Genomic DNA, 19,027 nt, shown 5'->3' on the forward strand with positions numbered 1-19,027 from the left:
ACAGAGTTGAAATCTGTCTTTTCGTAAGTGCCACCCAGTGGTTCCAGCCTGGCCTTGTATTGCTATACAAAATAAAAATATTTTCCCTCTTCTCGTTGACTTCCCTTTTTAAGATGCTAACTCAGCTCTCAAGTCTCTCCTTGGCCATCCCTTCCCCAAGACCTTCAATCATTCCCTGATTTGCTAGAGCTCTCAACTCCTTTCCAACTTATTTTATGAATGTGCTCTCTTTTCAATTGCCCTTTTCCATGTTTCTAACTTAAAAAAAAAAAAAAGTATTCACACGAATGACTACATCAATTGAGATTTTCAGCCATCCTTTTGTTGTATATACCTCTTTTCCAATTATTTTATGGAGATGCTCTCTTTTCAAATATCCTTTTGCATGTTTATTAACTTAAAAAAAAAAAAAGTATTCACACGAATGACTACATCAATTGAGATTTTCAGCCATCCTTTTGTTGTATAAGTTAACACTGTGTACTGAACAAACACATTAATTCTTACTCTCTGATTTAGAAAGTTTCTTAAATTTAGAATAAAAGGTCTCTTTAAGTCTCCATCCACTGCTGAAACCTAGCAGGCCCCTGAGTGAAGCTCCCTCTAATGATGCTATGCTAAAATTCAGCCTGTGATTTCATTCCAATGATTGGGTCTTCCAGACCGCATCATGAAGGCTTAGAGAAGCTTATTTGGGAGATATTAAATCACAGGTAGGAAAGCAAGGCATGGGTAGTGATATTTACATGCTTCACTATTTTTATAGATATTCTCCCACTCCCTTCAAATTGGTATGTCCATTATATTTTGGAAATAAGTTAGAAAACAGAGGATCCTACACTTCTTTGAAAATGTCCTTTTAAGAAGTATCTCTGATTTGGGTACCAATTGTAAACACAGATAATAAATGAATCAGAAGCCAACCAGTATGAGGTTTTGTTCACTGGTTCTCCAATATTAGATACAAAAACAATACAGATCACCACCCTGTGGTGAGGTGGGAGAAACGCACTGCTCCACAGTCAAAGAACCACACGCGAGAATTAGGAGCAGCCCTGCCCCAGGCTTCATGTGTGTGAAATTCAGAAGCAGAAAAGCTATGCTCTGACAGCCATGGTTCACCAAGATGCTATGACAAGGTGATGCTTTTCCTTGGGAATCACATTCCTGACTTCTACCTAGTGTTGACACTGGGCAGGATCTACTCATCACTGTTTCTGGCAGTGTTCCTAGCCAGGTGTGCAAAGGGGTTATGAATGAGCATCTACGGGTTCCTCATCTGAACATCTGCTCCCCGTTGCTTTATTCTACTGCTCCAAGATTCATAGGATTCAACATCACATGCTGGATTTCTTGTTTGGAAAGCAGATTTTATTTAACGTACACGTTTATCTTACACATAAGAAAAAAAAAAGTATCCCTCTGCATCCTCACAATTCTCTGACTTTAACCACATTTCACTAATTACCTCCAACATTTTTTAGATCAAAGAGATATACCTTTAAACTTCTATTTGTGAGTTATTTATTAGAAGTAGATATACTTTTAATTTTAGTAATTCATTAATAAAAGAGATAACTTTTCAGAGTAGTGCTTAATATAAGGGAAAAAAAATTTTTTTTTTCAGTTTTCCATTCACTGACAACCAGATGTTTAATTAAATTGAAACTTTTTCTTTTCTTTGCCAGTTAAGGATTAGATGCCTAGGGAATTCTTATAACCCTGTTAGTACTAACTATTCTTTTTTTCTAATTGAGCAAGAAAAAATTATAATTATATGTGATTAGCTTTACCACAGCATAGAATTTCTGGTACTGAGTATCACTACAAGAAAGAGAACCAAATGATATTAAAACAGGTTAAATTTTTTTTCTTAGAGAAATATAAATGCTCAACTTACCCAGTTTTTTTTTTTTTCATTTAGAAAAATAGTAAACTATGCCTAGCATATGTAAACCTATAACTTGGTTTCACGCTACATAGTTAAGGAGAGAAAGCATGGTGGAAAAGAGAAAAGATAAAGAAGAAACAGAAGTGGGGGAAGAGAATGAGGGAAGAAGAGAGAAGAAAGAGAGAGAAACGGACAGGAAAAGGGAATGAAAGACACACACAGAAATGAAGAAAGTTCAAGAGTAACAGCCAGGGAGAGGCAGGCAGAGGCGGGGAGGCCAGAGACCTGAGTTGAAGTGAACTTTTCTGTCACACACTTTGGTCCCTGAGCTGCAGACACCCATGTAGGGTATCGCTGTCCTCCGAAAGTGGGTGAACTTAAGAGCTGCTTGTCACAGCTTTCCTAACTGTAACCCTTGGATCTGGAGAAGGCCCTCTTTTAGAGGGATAATCACCAGAGGGGACATAGGAGGAAATTCCCCTCTGAGTCAAGATAGCAGCGGCTTGAACAAATTCACTATGAGCCACAGAAAACCCAGCTGAGTCAGATCGGGCTCCAGGGCTGAAATGGCCCCAACACCGAAGCAATCCCAGACCCACGGCCTTTTCAAAGGGCTTACCTCCTCAACCATCTGCTTGACTTTCTTCTGCTGGCAATGCACCATGTCGTCTAGGTGTCTGATCCGTTCCCGGAGGCTGGAAGATGCCTCCTCCAGCTGCTGATACCTAACACAAATAAAAAAGAGGGCAACTGAGTCCTACACCAAAGCAGCAACACCAGTATAGAAAGTCACCTCTGGAAAGGAATGTCGCCAAGAACTAAAAAGGGAACTCCAAAATTCACCCTTCTAAATTTGCATGTATCCTAGGTGATTACCAATCGGCCACTCAGCAAGAGAAGAAACATAGGACTATTTTTCAAGTTCCCACTTGTAAGTTTTACCCTGTATAAGAATAGTTACTATATTTTCCAGGAACTGAGAAAGAATTTTTGGTACCACTGTCAGGTATGAGAGGCTCTCTGTTGTGAGATACTGAAACTATAAATTACTTTGATTAGGAGAACAGAGGAACAAGAGTCTAGCAACACAACAAAATATCTGAAATTAGAGCTCCCGGCAGAGCCCTGAGAAGTCTGGAATTATCATTGTCCTACATATCATTATTTTGGAAAAATGGGAAATATGCTGAAAGACCTTCTCTGCATCAAAAGAGAGAGAACCACATCGTAAAACATTTCATACTTCTGTTTTAAAACAGCACACATTATTCTTTGACTTTGTGTGGTTCGAAAAAAAAACAAAGAACCAGCAGATGGGCTCTTAAGTTCTTGGGGGCCACCAGACCACAGCACTGAATGAAGGGTCTGGGGGTCTGCTTACCATTTCCCACCTCTGCCAGGTCCCTCCTCAGCACTACATTAAAGACTAGGGAAGACTCCCATAACTGCAAACTCTGAAGTTGCATAAGGAAAATGGGCATTTTTCCAGCATGTACTAAATGCATCCAACAGTTCTCTCACAATAATAACCCAATGAGATGGACACTGTTATTATCCTTTTAACTCCCTCCTCCTTTAAAAAAGAATTCTCATTTTACAGATAAGCAGAGAATCGCAGGGAGGTTAAGTAACTTGCCCCAAATGCTCAAACCATCCCCACCTTGTTTTCCTTCACTACAGGGCTGTGCATGACCTCTCTGACTTTTTATTTCTAGAAGAGACTATATACTACTTCCACATTTTCCATACAGGACTTTATACACTCAGAGCCAGGGGACAAAGCAAGGTTTGACTGAGCAGTTTGTAAACAAAGAAAGATATTTTAAAGTTAGTTTCCATGGCAACGGTATTAGTCATAGTTGATGAGTTTTCTCAGCAACAAGGAGCATTTTGTGGAGTTCAAGGTTACAGAGAACATTGATAGACTGAACTTTTGCACTTGTGACAGTGCAAAATTAAAATGTGCTTCACTGCACTAACAATCAGTCATGGGATGTGGCTATTAAGCTCCTAAGGAAACTGGCTTCATACTGGAAGCTCTTAGCTAATGTTTTGTGTGTATAAATATGTAATAAGAGATGAGCAGATGATTGAAAATGCAAGGACCAAGTGAGCCCATAAACACACAGTGTGTTCGCCATCTAAATCCACTGTAAGATAGAGGGTACTATGTCCTACCTTCCATTGTCAGAATTAGTTATTTCCCCTGACATTTCTGTTTCATGCTCCAGGAGTTGTAGTTGCAGTTGATGGCGTTCCTAAAATAAACAGACACTGATATTTTCATCAATAGATTAAACCAAATAGGACAGAGAATGGTTTCAGGCAATTTCAACACTAGTGAGTTCAAGTCTATATAACATCCCATAGGTTTTACATACCCACTCACAAGAGTCCAAACGAAGCTTAAAAATGTCTAATCTGTTGATGTATATTTACAGATGTATTTATGAATTAGAGACAAACATCCTCGATAAAGCATTCAAGATTTCTTTGTTTAAAAGTATTCTGTCAGCCTATGCTCAGATGTCTTGTGAAATTTATAGTTCTAAATAATGATCATCAGGGTCTACGGTCATGCCACCCTGAACGTGCCCAATCTTGTCTGATCTCAGAAGCTAAGCTGGGTCAGGTCTGGTTAGTACTTGGAGACCACTCAGGAATACCAGGTACTATAGGCGGTAAAAATGAAATGAAATGAAATGAAATGAAATAAATGAAATGAAATAAAAATAAAAAATAATAATGATCAGCAATACTCTAACTCAGTGGCCTGTGGTGTTGCAAAATTCTTAATTATTTTCTGTATCATTAACAAAAAAGGCTGTGGAATTCTGGTAATATCTTACACGTCAACAGGTATGTTCGCTTGTAAAAATGTATGTGGTAGTCAGAACAATGGCTTCCAATAATGTCCTCATCTTAATCCCTGAAACCTGTGAATATGTTGCCTTACATGGAAAAAGGAACGCTGCAGATGTAATTAGTTAAGAATCTTAAAATGGGGAAATTATCCTGGATTATCACAGCTCATATTAGAAGGAGGACAGGGGATCAGAGTCAGAGAGAAACAAATGGGAAAACGCTACACTGCTGGATCCAGAGCTGGAGGATGCGGCCATGAGTCAAGGAATACAGGTGGTCTCAAGAAATCAATTATGAATTAGAGAAAAGGCTAGGGAATGGATTCTCCTCTAGGAACCCAACCCTGCCAACACCTTGATTTTAGGACTTCTGATCTCTAGAACAAATTCATGTTATTTTTAGTCACAAACTGTGGTAATCTGTTAAAGCAGCAATAGAAACTAATATATATATCTATATCTATCTATCTATATCTATCTAGATATATAGATATCAAGCTGTGCATTAAGGTTTCTATACTTTGCTGTTTATATGTAAATTTAGCAGTTTACCAAAAAAAAGCAATATAAGAACCTGGGCAATTATTTCTTTGGACAGAGTGAAAAATATTACCAAAAAAAAAAAAAAAAGGCATAGTGCTCATCGTAATCAAAAGTGCACTAGAAATATATCACGATTTTAGTGCAATAAATTTCTTTAAAATGCAGTTTACCAAATCCTGCACTATTTGGGAGATGATTCTACTTTAAGCCCTCTTCTAAGTACTACTGTGCCTCATATTTATTCTCAGAAATTCTCCCCAACAAACTCTTTCTCGTTATACAGATTCTAAATCTCTTTTCTTCCAAATTATTAAAAGCAAATCTCTGAAAACTTAACTCCCACAACTTCTGAAGCTGTAAGCTATGGTATGCCAAGGGCCAGACCAAAGAGGTGGGGGAGCGGTCACCCTGACAGGAAGAGTGCATCATCACTGACGTATTTAGAGTCATAAAGGAAGACAGACTTTTGGTGGGGTTTTGTTATTATCTCAATCTGTACGGCAAACGCACATCAGCTCAGCTTGGGCAGGTTGTTCCCCTTGCCCCCACGTGGTAGGCCACTGGCTGGAACTTTATATTAGCCTTGACATAATAGTGATATACTTTGTATCAGTGAGTCCCTTTTCCAATTCCCCTCCAAAAAACTGTCATAAAGTAGGGCAAGGCCTAATTTATAGCACACTTTAAAAGTTCAATTTCTCTCTAAATTGCAGTACAATAAATCTTAAGTGTACACTGCATAATAATTTCTTACATCTGTATATATCTGATTACTTGGTGAAATCACCACCCAGATGAAGGAATAGAATATCATCTGTTCTGCAGAGGCTCCCTGGGAGAATATACTCATTAAAAGATTTTACTGACCAGAAAAGAAGTGGTCCAAATACGATGCTCAAAAAGAGAAACAGTAAACTCGGGTATATGGTAGAGAAGCCATTCAAAAGCATATGGTTTGTCCTTAAGCAAAATCCAAAATTTGGTGCTAGCAGGACACAGACACTACCACAGTTCATGCCCGTGCACACGCTGTTCACATTACTGTGTGACACAGATTTGGCACAATTCCTGATCTCAAAGATTTATCCCTGAAGGGGAAAGAAATGTAAGTTGGTATATCTAATCCTGGCTAAATAAAGCAAGCATTTCTCTAGCCCAAATGGAAAAGGAGATTTAAGGAAAGGACAATAAATTTTCAACTGCTAAAGAAAAAACCATCAGGACTCGGGGAATGTTTTGTGTTACATAAATGTTGGGGGGAAGGGCCGGCTTTAACACCCTATGGCCTCCCACCCATACACCCCTCATCCACTTTTCATGGAAATCGGTGGAGAAAAGCTGGGAACTTCCAGAATCGCAAGAGAACAGGAAGATAAGCTATAAAACAGGTCCAATTTTTAAAAAGCTGACTCAGAGGCAGACACTTAGGCAAGTCTGTAATAAAATAAAGTCAGAGTCCCAAATGTCTGAGTTCCTACTATACATATGCCACGTACTGTGCTTAGCACTTTGCATAGATTTTTCTCATTTACTCCTCACGAAAGCCCTAAAAATAAGAATTATGATTATTAGCATTTTATCACAGAGGAACTGAGATTGCAAAAGTCAAGTTACTGACCACGACTAGAAAGAGAGGCAAGACTCAAACCCTAGGTCTGATTCTAAAATCTGTATTCTTACCCACTACAGGGACGGTCTCTGTAAGATGCCCTGCCCAAACCACCTTCCCCTGCTACCTGCTCAACTTGCTTCTTTATGCTGAGGGATAATCTGTCCTGAGGGAGCATTTGCATTAGCTAGCATCTTCTGCTGTTGCAGGAGAGCAGTAATGTGAGAAAAAGCTCTCCCAAGTTTCTGAAAATGCCCTTGTTGCCCAGTCTTCACTATTATCACCTCTGACCATTACTGACAGTCAACATGTCACTTATTCTCTTCAATAACAGACAGGATTCTGTTTTCCCAAGGGCTAGAGGTGAAATTATAATTGAGTTTGCTCAAGTCTCTCCTAAATAAAGATACTGCCTAACACGGGAACCCCCAGCAAGCCTTGAAGTTCGATGGCACTTAATGTAATGCAATTCTTAGTCTGGTTACACCTCACCTTGTCAGAGGAGGGACTTAGGCTGCAGACATCAGAGGTAAGGAGACCTATTCTCAGAACCACTTGGAAGCCCAGGTGTTGACCTTGCTCACACTGTCATTCTCCCTCCCTCCATCATCAGCCTGGAGATTCTCAGCATCCAGCATGACATATGTGCTAATACACGGTCTTGGAAGGTCACTGCTATTCTGCAAACTCACATGCAGCTAGAGAGTCATTTCCCAGGAACCAGTTCTAGCTTGGCCCTCAACTACCACCCCTCCCCCAGAAGTCAACCATCACCTGGTAAAGGTCACCCTCCCCTCATTCTTCCCTTCCTTCCTTTTCTTTCCTCTCTCCCACCCCTTCTTCCCTTTTCTCCACTTCCCACCTAATCTCTGGCCTCCTCCCTTTCCTTAGGCTGGCTTCATTATCTCAACTGATGCCTTCCCCACCCCATCAGCTTGCTTACCTGCCCACAGAAAAATGTGGTGTCCCCACTCTGATATCTGGTATGTCATAGAAAAGCCAATCCTTCGGACAAGTGCCCCAGAAACAACAGGGCTGGGGCATGAATGTAATGCCTAAATAGGGCTTGATCACTCAACAAGTAACCTAAATTCATGCTTGGGGCCCCAGGAGAGCAGGGCTGCTAAAATATTTATTTTTGTAAACAATTTTACATATAATGTTTTTTTTAAAAGGATCAAAATAGTCACCATGGGAAAATTTAGAACTTTCTTAGACTTCCTCATACTTTATTTTACAGTTTTGTCTTTTTTCTTTTCATCATAAATTGCAGGGATGCAAGGAATCAGTGAATCAGTGTTCAGGGCATCTCAGACCTTCAGATAAGGCTGCAGAGGAACTGTGGAAATGCAGAAGCATCTGGTCAAGTCGCAATTAACAGAAGCTGTGTCTGTTACCTTTTCCATGCGCTCGATCAGCCTGTCCAGCTCCCCAATTCTCTGGTCTTTCTCTTCCAGGCTGATCTCTGCCACCTGCATCTTTTTATTGGCTTCTTCAATTGCTTTCAGAAAACTATTGGTTTCTTCCTGCAAAAGCAATACACTCTCCTCAGCAGAGCCATGTTTCCCTAGGCTACCAAACCAGGGTCCAAACAGCTCTGGCCTGGCTAAATCACAATGCCTCTTTAAATGCATGGCCCTGGGGCCTAGAAATATCTCACAGATCATGAAATCAACTTCCATGATTCTGGTTCTCAACTGTAAATAAAAACAGGTCGCATGGCTTTTTAGTGGGCCTAGTTCTTTTTTTTTCTTTATTTTCCCCTTGAGTCCTTATGTCTAAAAAGAGCCTGTAAATGTTATTTAGCCCTTGACTAGATGCTCAGAGTGTCACTATATGTGCCAACAATGCAAAGGGGATTAAGGCCAGATCTGGATTTGAATGCAGAATGCCCAAATCTTTCTCCCTTATTGCAAAGCACAAACTCAGGCAATCACTCAGCACATTTATTACGCCTGTAAGAAGATAAGTCAGACATAGAGTCCCTACCTTCAAGGAACTTATGCTCTCCTAGAGAAGCCAAGATGTGAGACATACAGCCCACTCTAAAAACAAGCACAACAGAAGGCCGCAGCAGAGAGCAGAGAGAGCGTAGGCTTCAAGGGCAGGAAAACTTCTAGCTATGTGAATGGGAGAGAACTCTTTCATGGAGGGGGTGGCATTTTCGAAGCTTTTAGGGAGCTTAGGTAAGATCAAGAACTAGGAAGAAGGAAATTTCAGGTAGAGAGAGCAAGTGGAATGACGAAGGACCCAGCTGCAGGTAAGCCCAGGATCTGCTTGGATGTTGGCAAATGGTCAGATTAGCTAGAGAAAGAGGTGTGTTTAGACCTAGAGATTGGGGACTATCCAAGAGAGGGGAATGAATAAAGGAAAGGAGAGAGAAGGGAAGAAAGTAAATGAGCAAATAATAAATTCCTTGACCCCTCACCAGTGAGAGTCCACTAACTCACTTCCAGGCCGAAACCCCATTTAACTCTCACCAACAATAATGAACCAAAAACTCTGTTATTTTATCGGCAGCATGGCAGACTTACCAGGAGAGCCTCTTTCTCAGCACTGTGCTTCTGCTGCTCTTCATGCAGCTTTTCTTCGTACTGGCTATACAGCTTCTTGGTCATCTCTCTCATCACTTCAGCATTGGCTTCTTGGGAGGACTCTACCTGCAAAAAGACTCATTTCAGAGGGATGGCTTTCCAGGTTATCAGCCCCTTTTGCTCTGTCTGTATCCTGTGTAGACACACAGAGGAGTAAACCCATGTACCAGGGCTCTGCCATAGACAGAGGCAGCAGGAACTGATGGGGAAGAGAAGATGAAAGGAAAAGGGTGAACAGGTGCACAGAAAATAAAAAGTGGCACTTTTTCTAATCTATTTGATTTTATCAGGAAAAGGTGTTCCACATGAGTAAATTTTTCAAAAAGTAGAAACTTACCTGAGTATCAACCCCACCCCACCCCAAAGTTAGCCATTTTTAAATTGAATTCTCTCTAAAAATATGACTCTGTGCCACTGACTTATTAACCCCTTTTTTCAATGACTTTCCCTGTCTAATATTCCTTTTGATCCTGAAACTTTTACTATTTTTTATTCTATCAATTTTAATAAATTTTTTTCTCTGGATAATAGGTCTGTATCCTTATTGGCCCCAGAAAGATACGTTTTGTTTTGTTTTCTAATCCTGAATATTCTGTTGTGGGCTGAGAAATAAGATCACTACATTATTAGAATTGGGTCGGAGTATAATAAACTATAATGTTAAAAAAATAAAAAGGTTATCTGTAGGAGGAAGGAGGGATTAAGAGAGGAAAAGGGATATTACAGATATAAATATTCTATTTCTTAATATACTTTTTTATAGCATTGATTTTGAAGACAAGTAAATAATTTACCTGTTAGAAAAAATTAAACTTCAAAATATTATTTATCAAACCCGCTCAATGGGAAAAGAACAGTCTTTTCAACAAATGGTGCTAAGACAACTGAATAGCTGCACGCAAACAAGTGAAACTGGATCCCTAATATACCATATATAAAAGTTAACTCAAAATGGATCGAAAGCTTAAATATAAAAGCTGAAACTACAAAATTCTTAGAAGACAACATAAGGTAAACCTCTGTGACCTCGGATTAGGCAATGGCTTCTTAGATATGATACCAAAAGCACAAATGACAAAAAAATGAGTTAGACTTCATTAATATTCAATATTAAAAACTCCCGTGCTTCAAAGGGTACCAATAAAAAAGTGTTGGGAGAAAATATTTAAGAGAATAGGAGAAAATATTTGCAAATCACATATCTAATTTCTTTGTATCCAGAATATAAAAAAAAAATTTTATGACTCTGATAAAATATGAATAACCCAATTAAAAAGTGGCAAAGGATCTGACAGACACTCCAAAGACATACAAATGACCTATAAGCACAAGAAATGATGCTCGACATCACTTGTTATTAGGGAAATGCAAACCCAAAAGGAGATACTAGGATGATTATTATCAATAAAATAGTAACAGTGTTGGTGAGAATGTGGAGAAATTAAAACACTGACTAAAGAGAATGTAAAATGGTGCAGGCATATCTCTAGATGACCTCTCATATTGTTTGACTTTTTCCCCCCATATGCATACATTATTTTTAAATTTTTTTTCCTATATCAGAAAATTGGGGAGGCCTTTGAAGAGAAGTTGTCCACGTGGAGTTGAAGCTGTTCCACTGGTTGTGCTGGCCAATCACTCACTAGGGAAGACTGAAGCTCATATAAGCAATCTGGACTCACCCTGTCCATGCCTTTGTGCTTTCCAAAATGTTGCATGTGGAAACATTCTCACCTGGTTTAGACAGCACTAAACTAGGGGCTCCTAGTGGCTTGGGCAGACCCAGCTTAGGAGATGAGAAAAAATCAGCCAAGTTGTGAGCAGAGAGGGCTTAGAGTGGAGGTGGCCGGTATTTCCTTTCTGCCCAGGCCCTGTCCTTGCCTATGATCTTCATGTCATTGATTTTATGTTGTGGAAGGTTTGTGTCCCTTCCTGCCAGCTTATTGTTTGTTCCAGAAAGCTGAGCCTGCTGGATATATAACTTCTGGATAAGTAAAGTATATTCCAACCTCAATAGGTTACATGTTGTTTACTTTAAAGATGTCCTCTAATTCTCCCTTCTCATTACTGGCCAAGTTTTGATAACCATGAAGCCAAAAATGAAAAATACTGAACAGAGATTATCATCAGCTGAGACCCAAAGCATCCTGTACTCCGTTTCCACTGCAAACACAGACTTCTAGAAAGGGCTCTGAACTCTGATTCCTGTTTGCTCTTTATTCAGCTCATGTGAAACACTGAGTCCTATATCTTTTTATTTGGAAGGTAAAGTAAAGCATTAGTCCCTAAAACAGGCAACTATAGGCTGGATTTAGGAGCTTGGTCTCCTTAGAAGCAGCCAGACGGTCTGCCACACTGCCTAATGATGTCCCCAGATGCCTGATGCCACATAACCTCTGGAACAAACAGGAATGTCCAGGACGGACACATACAGTAGACACTCAATACATATTTGTGGAGTAAATGATAGGATAAAGATTCTAAGCTGAATAAAAGACTTAAAACACCAATTTCAGACTTTCTCAGCAACACATCTCTTTTTTTCAAAGTAACTCTCACTCGGAAATACAAAATATGAAACAATAAAGAGAAGAGCTGCCCTATTTGATGTGAAAGCAAAGAGGAGCTGATTACTCTAGCTAGAGCTCTCAGGCCCCCCTTCCCGCCTGCGGGAAACTGTGTTTGGCCAAGCGGACCGTGATGGCACAACCCCATGGGGCGGTAATCACGTAGACTACGTAGTGCAGTGTGGCAGCCTCTCCTCCCCATCAGAGGCAGCCCACAGGCAGAGGGACCACATGTCCCCATCTGTTCCCCTAACTAAATTCTCAATAGCACCACCATTCACTCCCAAGTATATTCTGGTTTGAGCAGAATATCTGGATGTTCTACCCACACAGTACTCTCCTCTAGTATAGCCCTAAGGCTGTGCTGAACATGATTTGAAAACCAGAGTTTTAAATAAAAATAAATTCATTCAGGAAATAATTTGTCGAGTGCCTTCTATGAGCTAGCTATTTGTGGGTCTGTTCCTGCCACAGGGTTGAAAATCTATCCATGTTTCGAATTTGAGAGGAGCATCAATTCTTCTAGCCATGAAATAAGCATAGCCTGGTGGGCAAGAGGGACATTGCCAAGAGTCCTTGGTCACCCATCAATTTCTTTCTGAGTGCTCTTCAGCTCTTTATTGTCAAACCAGACAGAAAGGCCTTGGGACTCAAGAGAAAATCTAAACTGTGAAGTCCCAGACCTGTGGGCATCCCAAGTGCCTCTCAGTACGTTAACAGCAGTGTCGTGATGACCGTCTCAGCAGCCCCTGAGGCCACTGGGGCCAAAGCAGGAGTGCCCAATGAGAGCACCCCACATACAGGCCACCCCCAATCTGAACTGATGGCTGTGGACACGGAAACTTCCTCAGTGCCTTCACACCAAACCCTGCAGGGTTTGCCACAAAAGAGTGGAGAATTCCAACTATGAGGACAACAGAGAAAAGGAAATAGAAGAATTGAAAATGGGAGGAGAAAGAGCAGGAAAGAAGAGAAAAGGTCAGGAGAGAGTCTACATGTGTGCCCATAGTTACCTTCATCTTCAGCAGCTGGTTTTCAACTTGTGCTACCTCCAGCTGCCTCTGTTTTTCCCGCAGCTTTTCCATGGATGCTTCATATGTCTGCTGCAAGTTTCTGATCTGATCCTTAATGTCGCTATTTTCCAAAGTAATATCCACAAGCGTTTTCTAGTGGGGTGCAAATAAAAACAAAATCAGATCTAGTGGTGTGAGAAAACATTGCCAGAGTCATGCACCAGGACATCCCTTTGTCATTAGCCACTGAGGAAGCTGTCAGGCCACAAGAGCGGCTAGCCCGGGACCCTGGTGAGTGAGGGACTGAGGACTCCCATGTTGGTGAAGAAGCCTACTGCCCTGCAGTCACGAGGGCCCAGGGTGTCTCCATAACACTCCACAGCTGCTGCCAATACCACCTGCCACTGCTTAGAATGGACGGAAATGGATTAAAACGAAGTTTTTCCAAGGAAAAGTTTTTATAATACATCATTTCACATGGGGAAAAAAATGGGTTTGAAAATAGTAATTATAGAATAATCTCATTTTGAAAAGAAAGTATAGCATTTGTTCAAATGTGTTTATACAAGGAAAATTTTAAAAGACTAGTAATAAATTCATCAAAATCCAAATAATAGTTTTCCCTACGTGATAGAATTATGGATGACATTTATTTTTCTCTTTGTGTTTTCTATATTTTCCAAATTCCCACAGTGAAAACAGAAAACAAAATGTGTGTTTTGTAAAATGGAGATGTTCTCCTTTTTTTCCTTATAGGGGCTGTCACTTCTGTACTTCTAGACTGCCTGCCACATGGTTACTGTGATGCCTGCAAATGCGTCATCTTCCTCCCTTAGGCAGAAAAGGGTGGCTGATGAAGGAATACCAGGGTGTAACAGAGTTTGGTGACTCAGATAAGTGCCTGACAAGTGTCAAAACCCTGGTGATTACTGTTCCAGGCCACCCACCGGAGCAAGAATGTTTAAATTAGTATTGCTGCTATTTAATGCTTCGGGTTCTACTTGGTTAACCCTTGTCACAGAGAAACGGCTTCCAGAATCCAGAATTCCTACTACTGGACACTGGGCACCTTCTACCACCTCCCCAAGTCATCTAAAACTTTAAAACAAGAAGATCTGAAGACTCCGATGTCAAACATACTTCCTGGCACCTTTTTCCTTTTTGCAGATGATCAGTCTCTGAAGCTTCCTCAACTCCTTAGCCTCCCTCCATTTCGGATAAACAGCCTCATTCCTTAACTTACTTGAATTAGAGAAAGCATTTTCAATGGTGGTAAATATGGAAGCCAATCAGAAACATGGAATCACAGAACGCTGAAGCTATGAGGGGCTGGAGAAACCACCTGGGCCAACCAGCCACTCTCTAAGCCCCACCGGCTTTACAGATACTACTCTTATGCGTGTGCACCTACATCTGGACTAAAGACATCACGGTTCTAGTCCAGTATCTGCCAATAGCTAGAAGCCTTGTTAAAGTCATTTCCCTCTGTTGGCCTCAATTTGTTTATCCACAAAACAAGAGGGTTGGAGATCATCTCAATAGTTGTTTCCAGCTCGGACATTCTATGAAATAGAACCAAGGGTCTTGTCTCGCTGTCAATAATAATGAAAACAGGGTAGAATGGATGATGGAAGGGGTTGGGGCCTTGCAGAAATCTTCAGACTCCAGTTGAGTTTCCTGGCTGTGAGATGGTGACTTTCTTTCCTCCCTTTTGTCCTCCTATTGTACTCCCCCCTTCCTCCTGTTTCTCTCCTTCTCCTTCTTTTTAACAATGGTTTTTAATCTTTTCATTATAAGGCTCCTCTGTGTGCCCTGGACTAAGAGACTAGACCACAATTAGGAATCAGTCGGGGCACCTAGGTTATGGTTGACCCTGTTCTAACAGCTGACCTCTGAAGTAAATGTCAATGGGATGGCAAATCAGAAATATCACAGGTGAGAAAATCCAGGAACTTAGTACAGATACCAACCAGGTCTGAACTCACGTGAGAGACAGCATCTCCTGGTTGGCCGGGAGTGAGATGTCCAAGAGCGAAGGGAAGGGATCCTTGGGGAGCCACCCTGATGCCAGGGGTCCGGGAAAACAAAGGCTACTGAACAAATCAGACCCAAAGCAGAGCTTGGCCTGAAGCCATGGGAAAACTGGCATGCTCTATGGAGAGCCAGGAAAAGGGTGGAACACAGTGGCCCCACCAGAAATGGGCGTCCCAGACAAATCCAAACAAGGGGCCCACCCAGGCCTACAGTGAAACAGTGACCTAGCTTTGTGGCACGGCTGCCACAACAGTTGTTACTAAAGAATATTAGGTTCCAGGGGAAGTGGATAATCCTAACATGAAAATTTGTTTGCTTCTCCGATATATTATTTATATAGAACCAGAAAGGATATGAAATAGCTAGTGGAATTTTTAAGAGGGGGGTAAAAAGATAAGGGCCAAATAAAGTTGGAGGATGGACGGAAACTATTGCTCGCATATTTACGAACTAAAGTTAAGGGATGCTGTTTCAGGTGAAAATAATGCTTTGCTTTGAACATTTTCAAAGTAATGTTAGGTAGGGGGGCTCAGGTGGAAGAGTAACCATGGGCAGCATCTGAGGGGTCAACTTCTAGCAAATCAAATTAATCAACAGAGCAAGCCCCTTAAAGTGGGTTGACAACACACATTCACTCAAATGTAGGATCCTGAGGCTTTCTCCTTCCCTGACTGGTATTACAAGAGACTCCTTAAAATGCACATGATTTCTTTTAATGCAAAACAGTTTCTAAAGTAGGAAAAAGTGCTTAACTGCTTTTGGGAGTTACCTGCCATGAATGAATACAGATTGCCTTTGATTAAGTCTGTCTTTTCTGTGATTGGATAGAACTCCCTGTAACACAGGAGACACCAGGAGGTGGGGGCTGATGTGCTGTGTTAGGCACTGACATTTAAGACCAGTTGGGTATCTAGTGGAACAAATGACATCTCTAGCACAGAACTCAGGATCTAAACCCCCATTTTAACGAGGGCAAAAACAACTGCCACGCAGTTGGAGTCTCAGCTTGGAAGCCCTTCCTTACACTTCTTTCATAGCCTTCACTGTGGCCATGCTTAAAGGGTTCTGAGTAATGAGCCAAGGACATTCTGTGAGGGCACCCGATCTAACAGTGAATAGGAGAGAATACCTGTAGGTCAATAGAGTCTGACGCCAAAGCCGAGTTCATGGCATTAAAACTGTCCAGGGCTGACGACTGTGCTTGGATGTGATTCTCCAGATAGTCCTGCTGGGCATGTGAAACCTGGACAGATTGAGAGGACAGTTACACAAAACCGATCCACATATACCCACACTAATCTCTGGTTAGGCTGAAACTTCCTCCTGATAGTAGCCCATCCACTTCAACGTTATTTCAAGTACAGCTTTAAATTAAAAAGTCAACATCTGCATGACCCAGAGAGCAGAAAGACAGGAATACTTTTCCTTTGTATAGTTTTTACACATTCGCCTACCAGGCTTTATTTATTCCTCACGACAACACTATGTGGCAGCCAGACACTCCCCTTTATAGGAAGGAAATAGAATCAGAGAAGGTAAAGGATTTGCACGCACAAAGCTAAGAAGGGGCACAGCTGGAACTAGAACTCAGTTGGAATATCTTCTTGTGCCTCTTGCTCATTCTACTCACCACAGAAAGAATACACTTCGGGCTCACCCAATTCTCAAGAGTTGCTTTGTGGTGATTGCTGCTGTTGTGTTGTTTTGTTGTGTGTCTGTGTTTGAGAGAGTTCATTGGAGGCCAATCTTAAGCTAAACCTGAATATAGGTCTAGCTGGATATAGAGAGGCAGAGAGGCAGCAGAGTTCGGGGAAGGGTTCTGGGCAGGCTCAAAGGCAGACCCCTGTGGGAGCCCTAGAAAGCAGCCTGGCATGACAGAGCAGGCGGTGCACTCTGAGGATAGAAGAGAGAATTGAAACAGCAGGCCAGGACCCAGAGCAGGTGGTATGTTCTTGTTCCGGGTTGTGTTCATATAGCAGTAATTTAGCAATCAATCTGTGGTGTGGCCTGGAGGAGGAGGATGCTGTAGGCAGAGAGACGGAGCTCCTGTGACAGCTCTCACACAAGAAAACAAGGGTGTGCAGAGACTTGTTTATGCGTCTTTTGCCAATCCAATCCTTTGACATTAATTACAGTTGTTAGTGTCTGTCAGTGGATAGCAGAGTGATTTCCATAAGTAGGTGAGAATTTTACAAATCTCTTCCTACATGCCAGTGAGAATGGGCAAGGGATATGTTTACAAACCCCTGCCCCTAAATTGAGGCAGTAGGTCATCAATTAAGCAGATAATCTCATAGCCAAGACAAAAAGTAAACTCTAATACATGACTGTTTTAACTGTGCGATTCTTTCCTGCCATTATTAACTTTTATGGAGAGTATGTCATATATACAGGGACTTTTATGGAGACGATGTCATATATACAGGGAATTTCTTCAAAATTATTACTCAGAAATGTTTTAATTTTTTTTTCTCACAAGCATTAGCTTGTTTAAACCAGAGAAAGGTTGTTTTTTTCTTAAATTTTTAAGTAAGTAATATATTCATATAGTTCAAACATTTAGGTACACACAAAAATAAATCTCCCTTTCACTCCTATCCCATCTGCTCAGTTACCACCTTGCCCACTCTGCCCCTCAATTAAGAATTACTGTTTATTTCTTTCCTGAGTATCCTTCCAGCAACTTTTTGTGCACAAACAAAACAATCTAGATATATTTATTCTCCCTTCCTGTTTTATATAAGTAGTAGCACATTATAGATATCTTCTCGCATCTTGCTTTTTCAACAGGTATAGTCTTTGCAATCTTTCTGTATCTCTCTTTGAAAAGCTTACTCACTCTTTTTTATTTAATTATTTTTTTACAATTCTATGTATTCTATTGCAGAAATATAATTTATTTTACTTTCCCCTTCTTAATGGACATTTAGGTTTCCAATCATTTTACAATCATAAACAATGCTGCAATAACTAAGTTCATACATGTCATTTCACATATGTGATAGTTTACCTATAGAATAAATTCTTCGAAATAGAATTACTGGGTCAAAGGATATAAGCATTTGGAATTTGGGAAGATAGTACCAAATTGCTCTCCCTAAGAGTAATGCAAAATTACACCCCAACCAGTCAGCTGCCTGTTTCTCCACAGCACTGCTAATAGAGTGTCTTGTCCCACTCATGAAGTTTTGGCCAGTCTACTAGATTAAAATTACATCTCAGAATGGTTTTAATCTGAATTTCTCTTATTGAGAATGAGGCAGAGCATCTTGTCATGCAATTAAGAGCTCTTAATCTTTCCTGTAGTATTAATTATCTGTAACAAATATTTGCCTATTTATGAGTAGTAGCCTTTTTCTTCTTGATTCATGGGCACTCTTTAAATACTCAGAAAATCATCTTATTATCTATGACATGAAGGGCAAATACTTTTTCCCAGTCTGTCATTTGACTTTGACTTTGGTGTTTTTGACAGCACGAGTTTTTCATTTTAATGTGGGCAGTTACCAACCTTTTCTTTTGTAGATTTGGGATTACATGTCATAGTAGTAAAAGGGTTTTCTCACTCCAAGAGTACAAAAGAATTCACATACGTTTTCTTCTGGCACTTTTAAGTTTCATTTTTAGCATTTAAGTCTTCGATCTATTTGGAATTTGTTCAGTTATAAGTTTGACTCAACAGCATATAAGTTGTCTAAACAGCACATATTGACTGGTCCATTTTCCTTCCTTTATATGAAATAATACATTTGTCATACACTGGAGTATATTTCTTGCTTTTTCATTAATGTCATTTAATTAATGTCATTAATTTATGTGCTAATACTACACTGTTTTTTTAATCTCTGAGGCTTTTTCAGTTTCTTGTAACTAACAGGGCTAGTTTCTCTCACTGTTTTTTTTCCTCAGAAT

General features: G+C 40.4%; 1 protein-coding gene across 2 annotated transcripts in view; it reads right to left on the bottom strand.

Moving 5' to 3' along the window:
* MYZAP (myocardial zonula adherens protein) overlaps positions 1-19,027 on the bottom strand; it is an 87,421-nt gene that overhangs the window by 39,875 nt on the left and 28,519 nt on the right. For both annotated transcript variants that reach the window (XM_006920326.3, XM_015596086.2), the window contains exons 5-10: positions 16,245-16,358; positions 13,082-13,234; positions 9,442-9,567; positions 8,305-8,433; positions 4,070-4,149; positions 2,511-2,616 (exon numbers count right to left, since the gene is read on the bottom strand). In XM_006920326.3, the coding sequence (XP_006920388.1) occupies positions 2,511-2,616; positions 4,070-4,149; positions 8,305-8,433; positions 9,442-9,567; positions 13,082-13,234; positions 16,245-16,358 (708 nt within the window). The remainder of the gene's footprint in view (positions 1-2,510; positions 2,617-4,069; positions 4,150-8,304; positions 8,434-9,441; positions 9,568-13,081; positions 13,235-16,244; positions 16,359-19,027) is intronic.

This window comes from Pteropus alecto, unplaced genomic scaffold, assembly GCF_000325575.1.
Source record: "Pteropus alecto unplaced genomic scaffold, ASM32557v1 scaffold86, whole genome shotgun sequence".
Classification (NCBI taxonomy): Eukaryota; Metazoa; Chordata; class Mammalia; order Chiroptera; family Pteropodidae; genus Pteropus; species Pteropus alecto.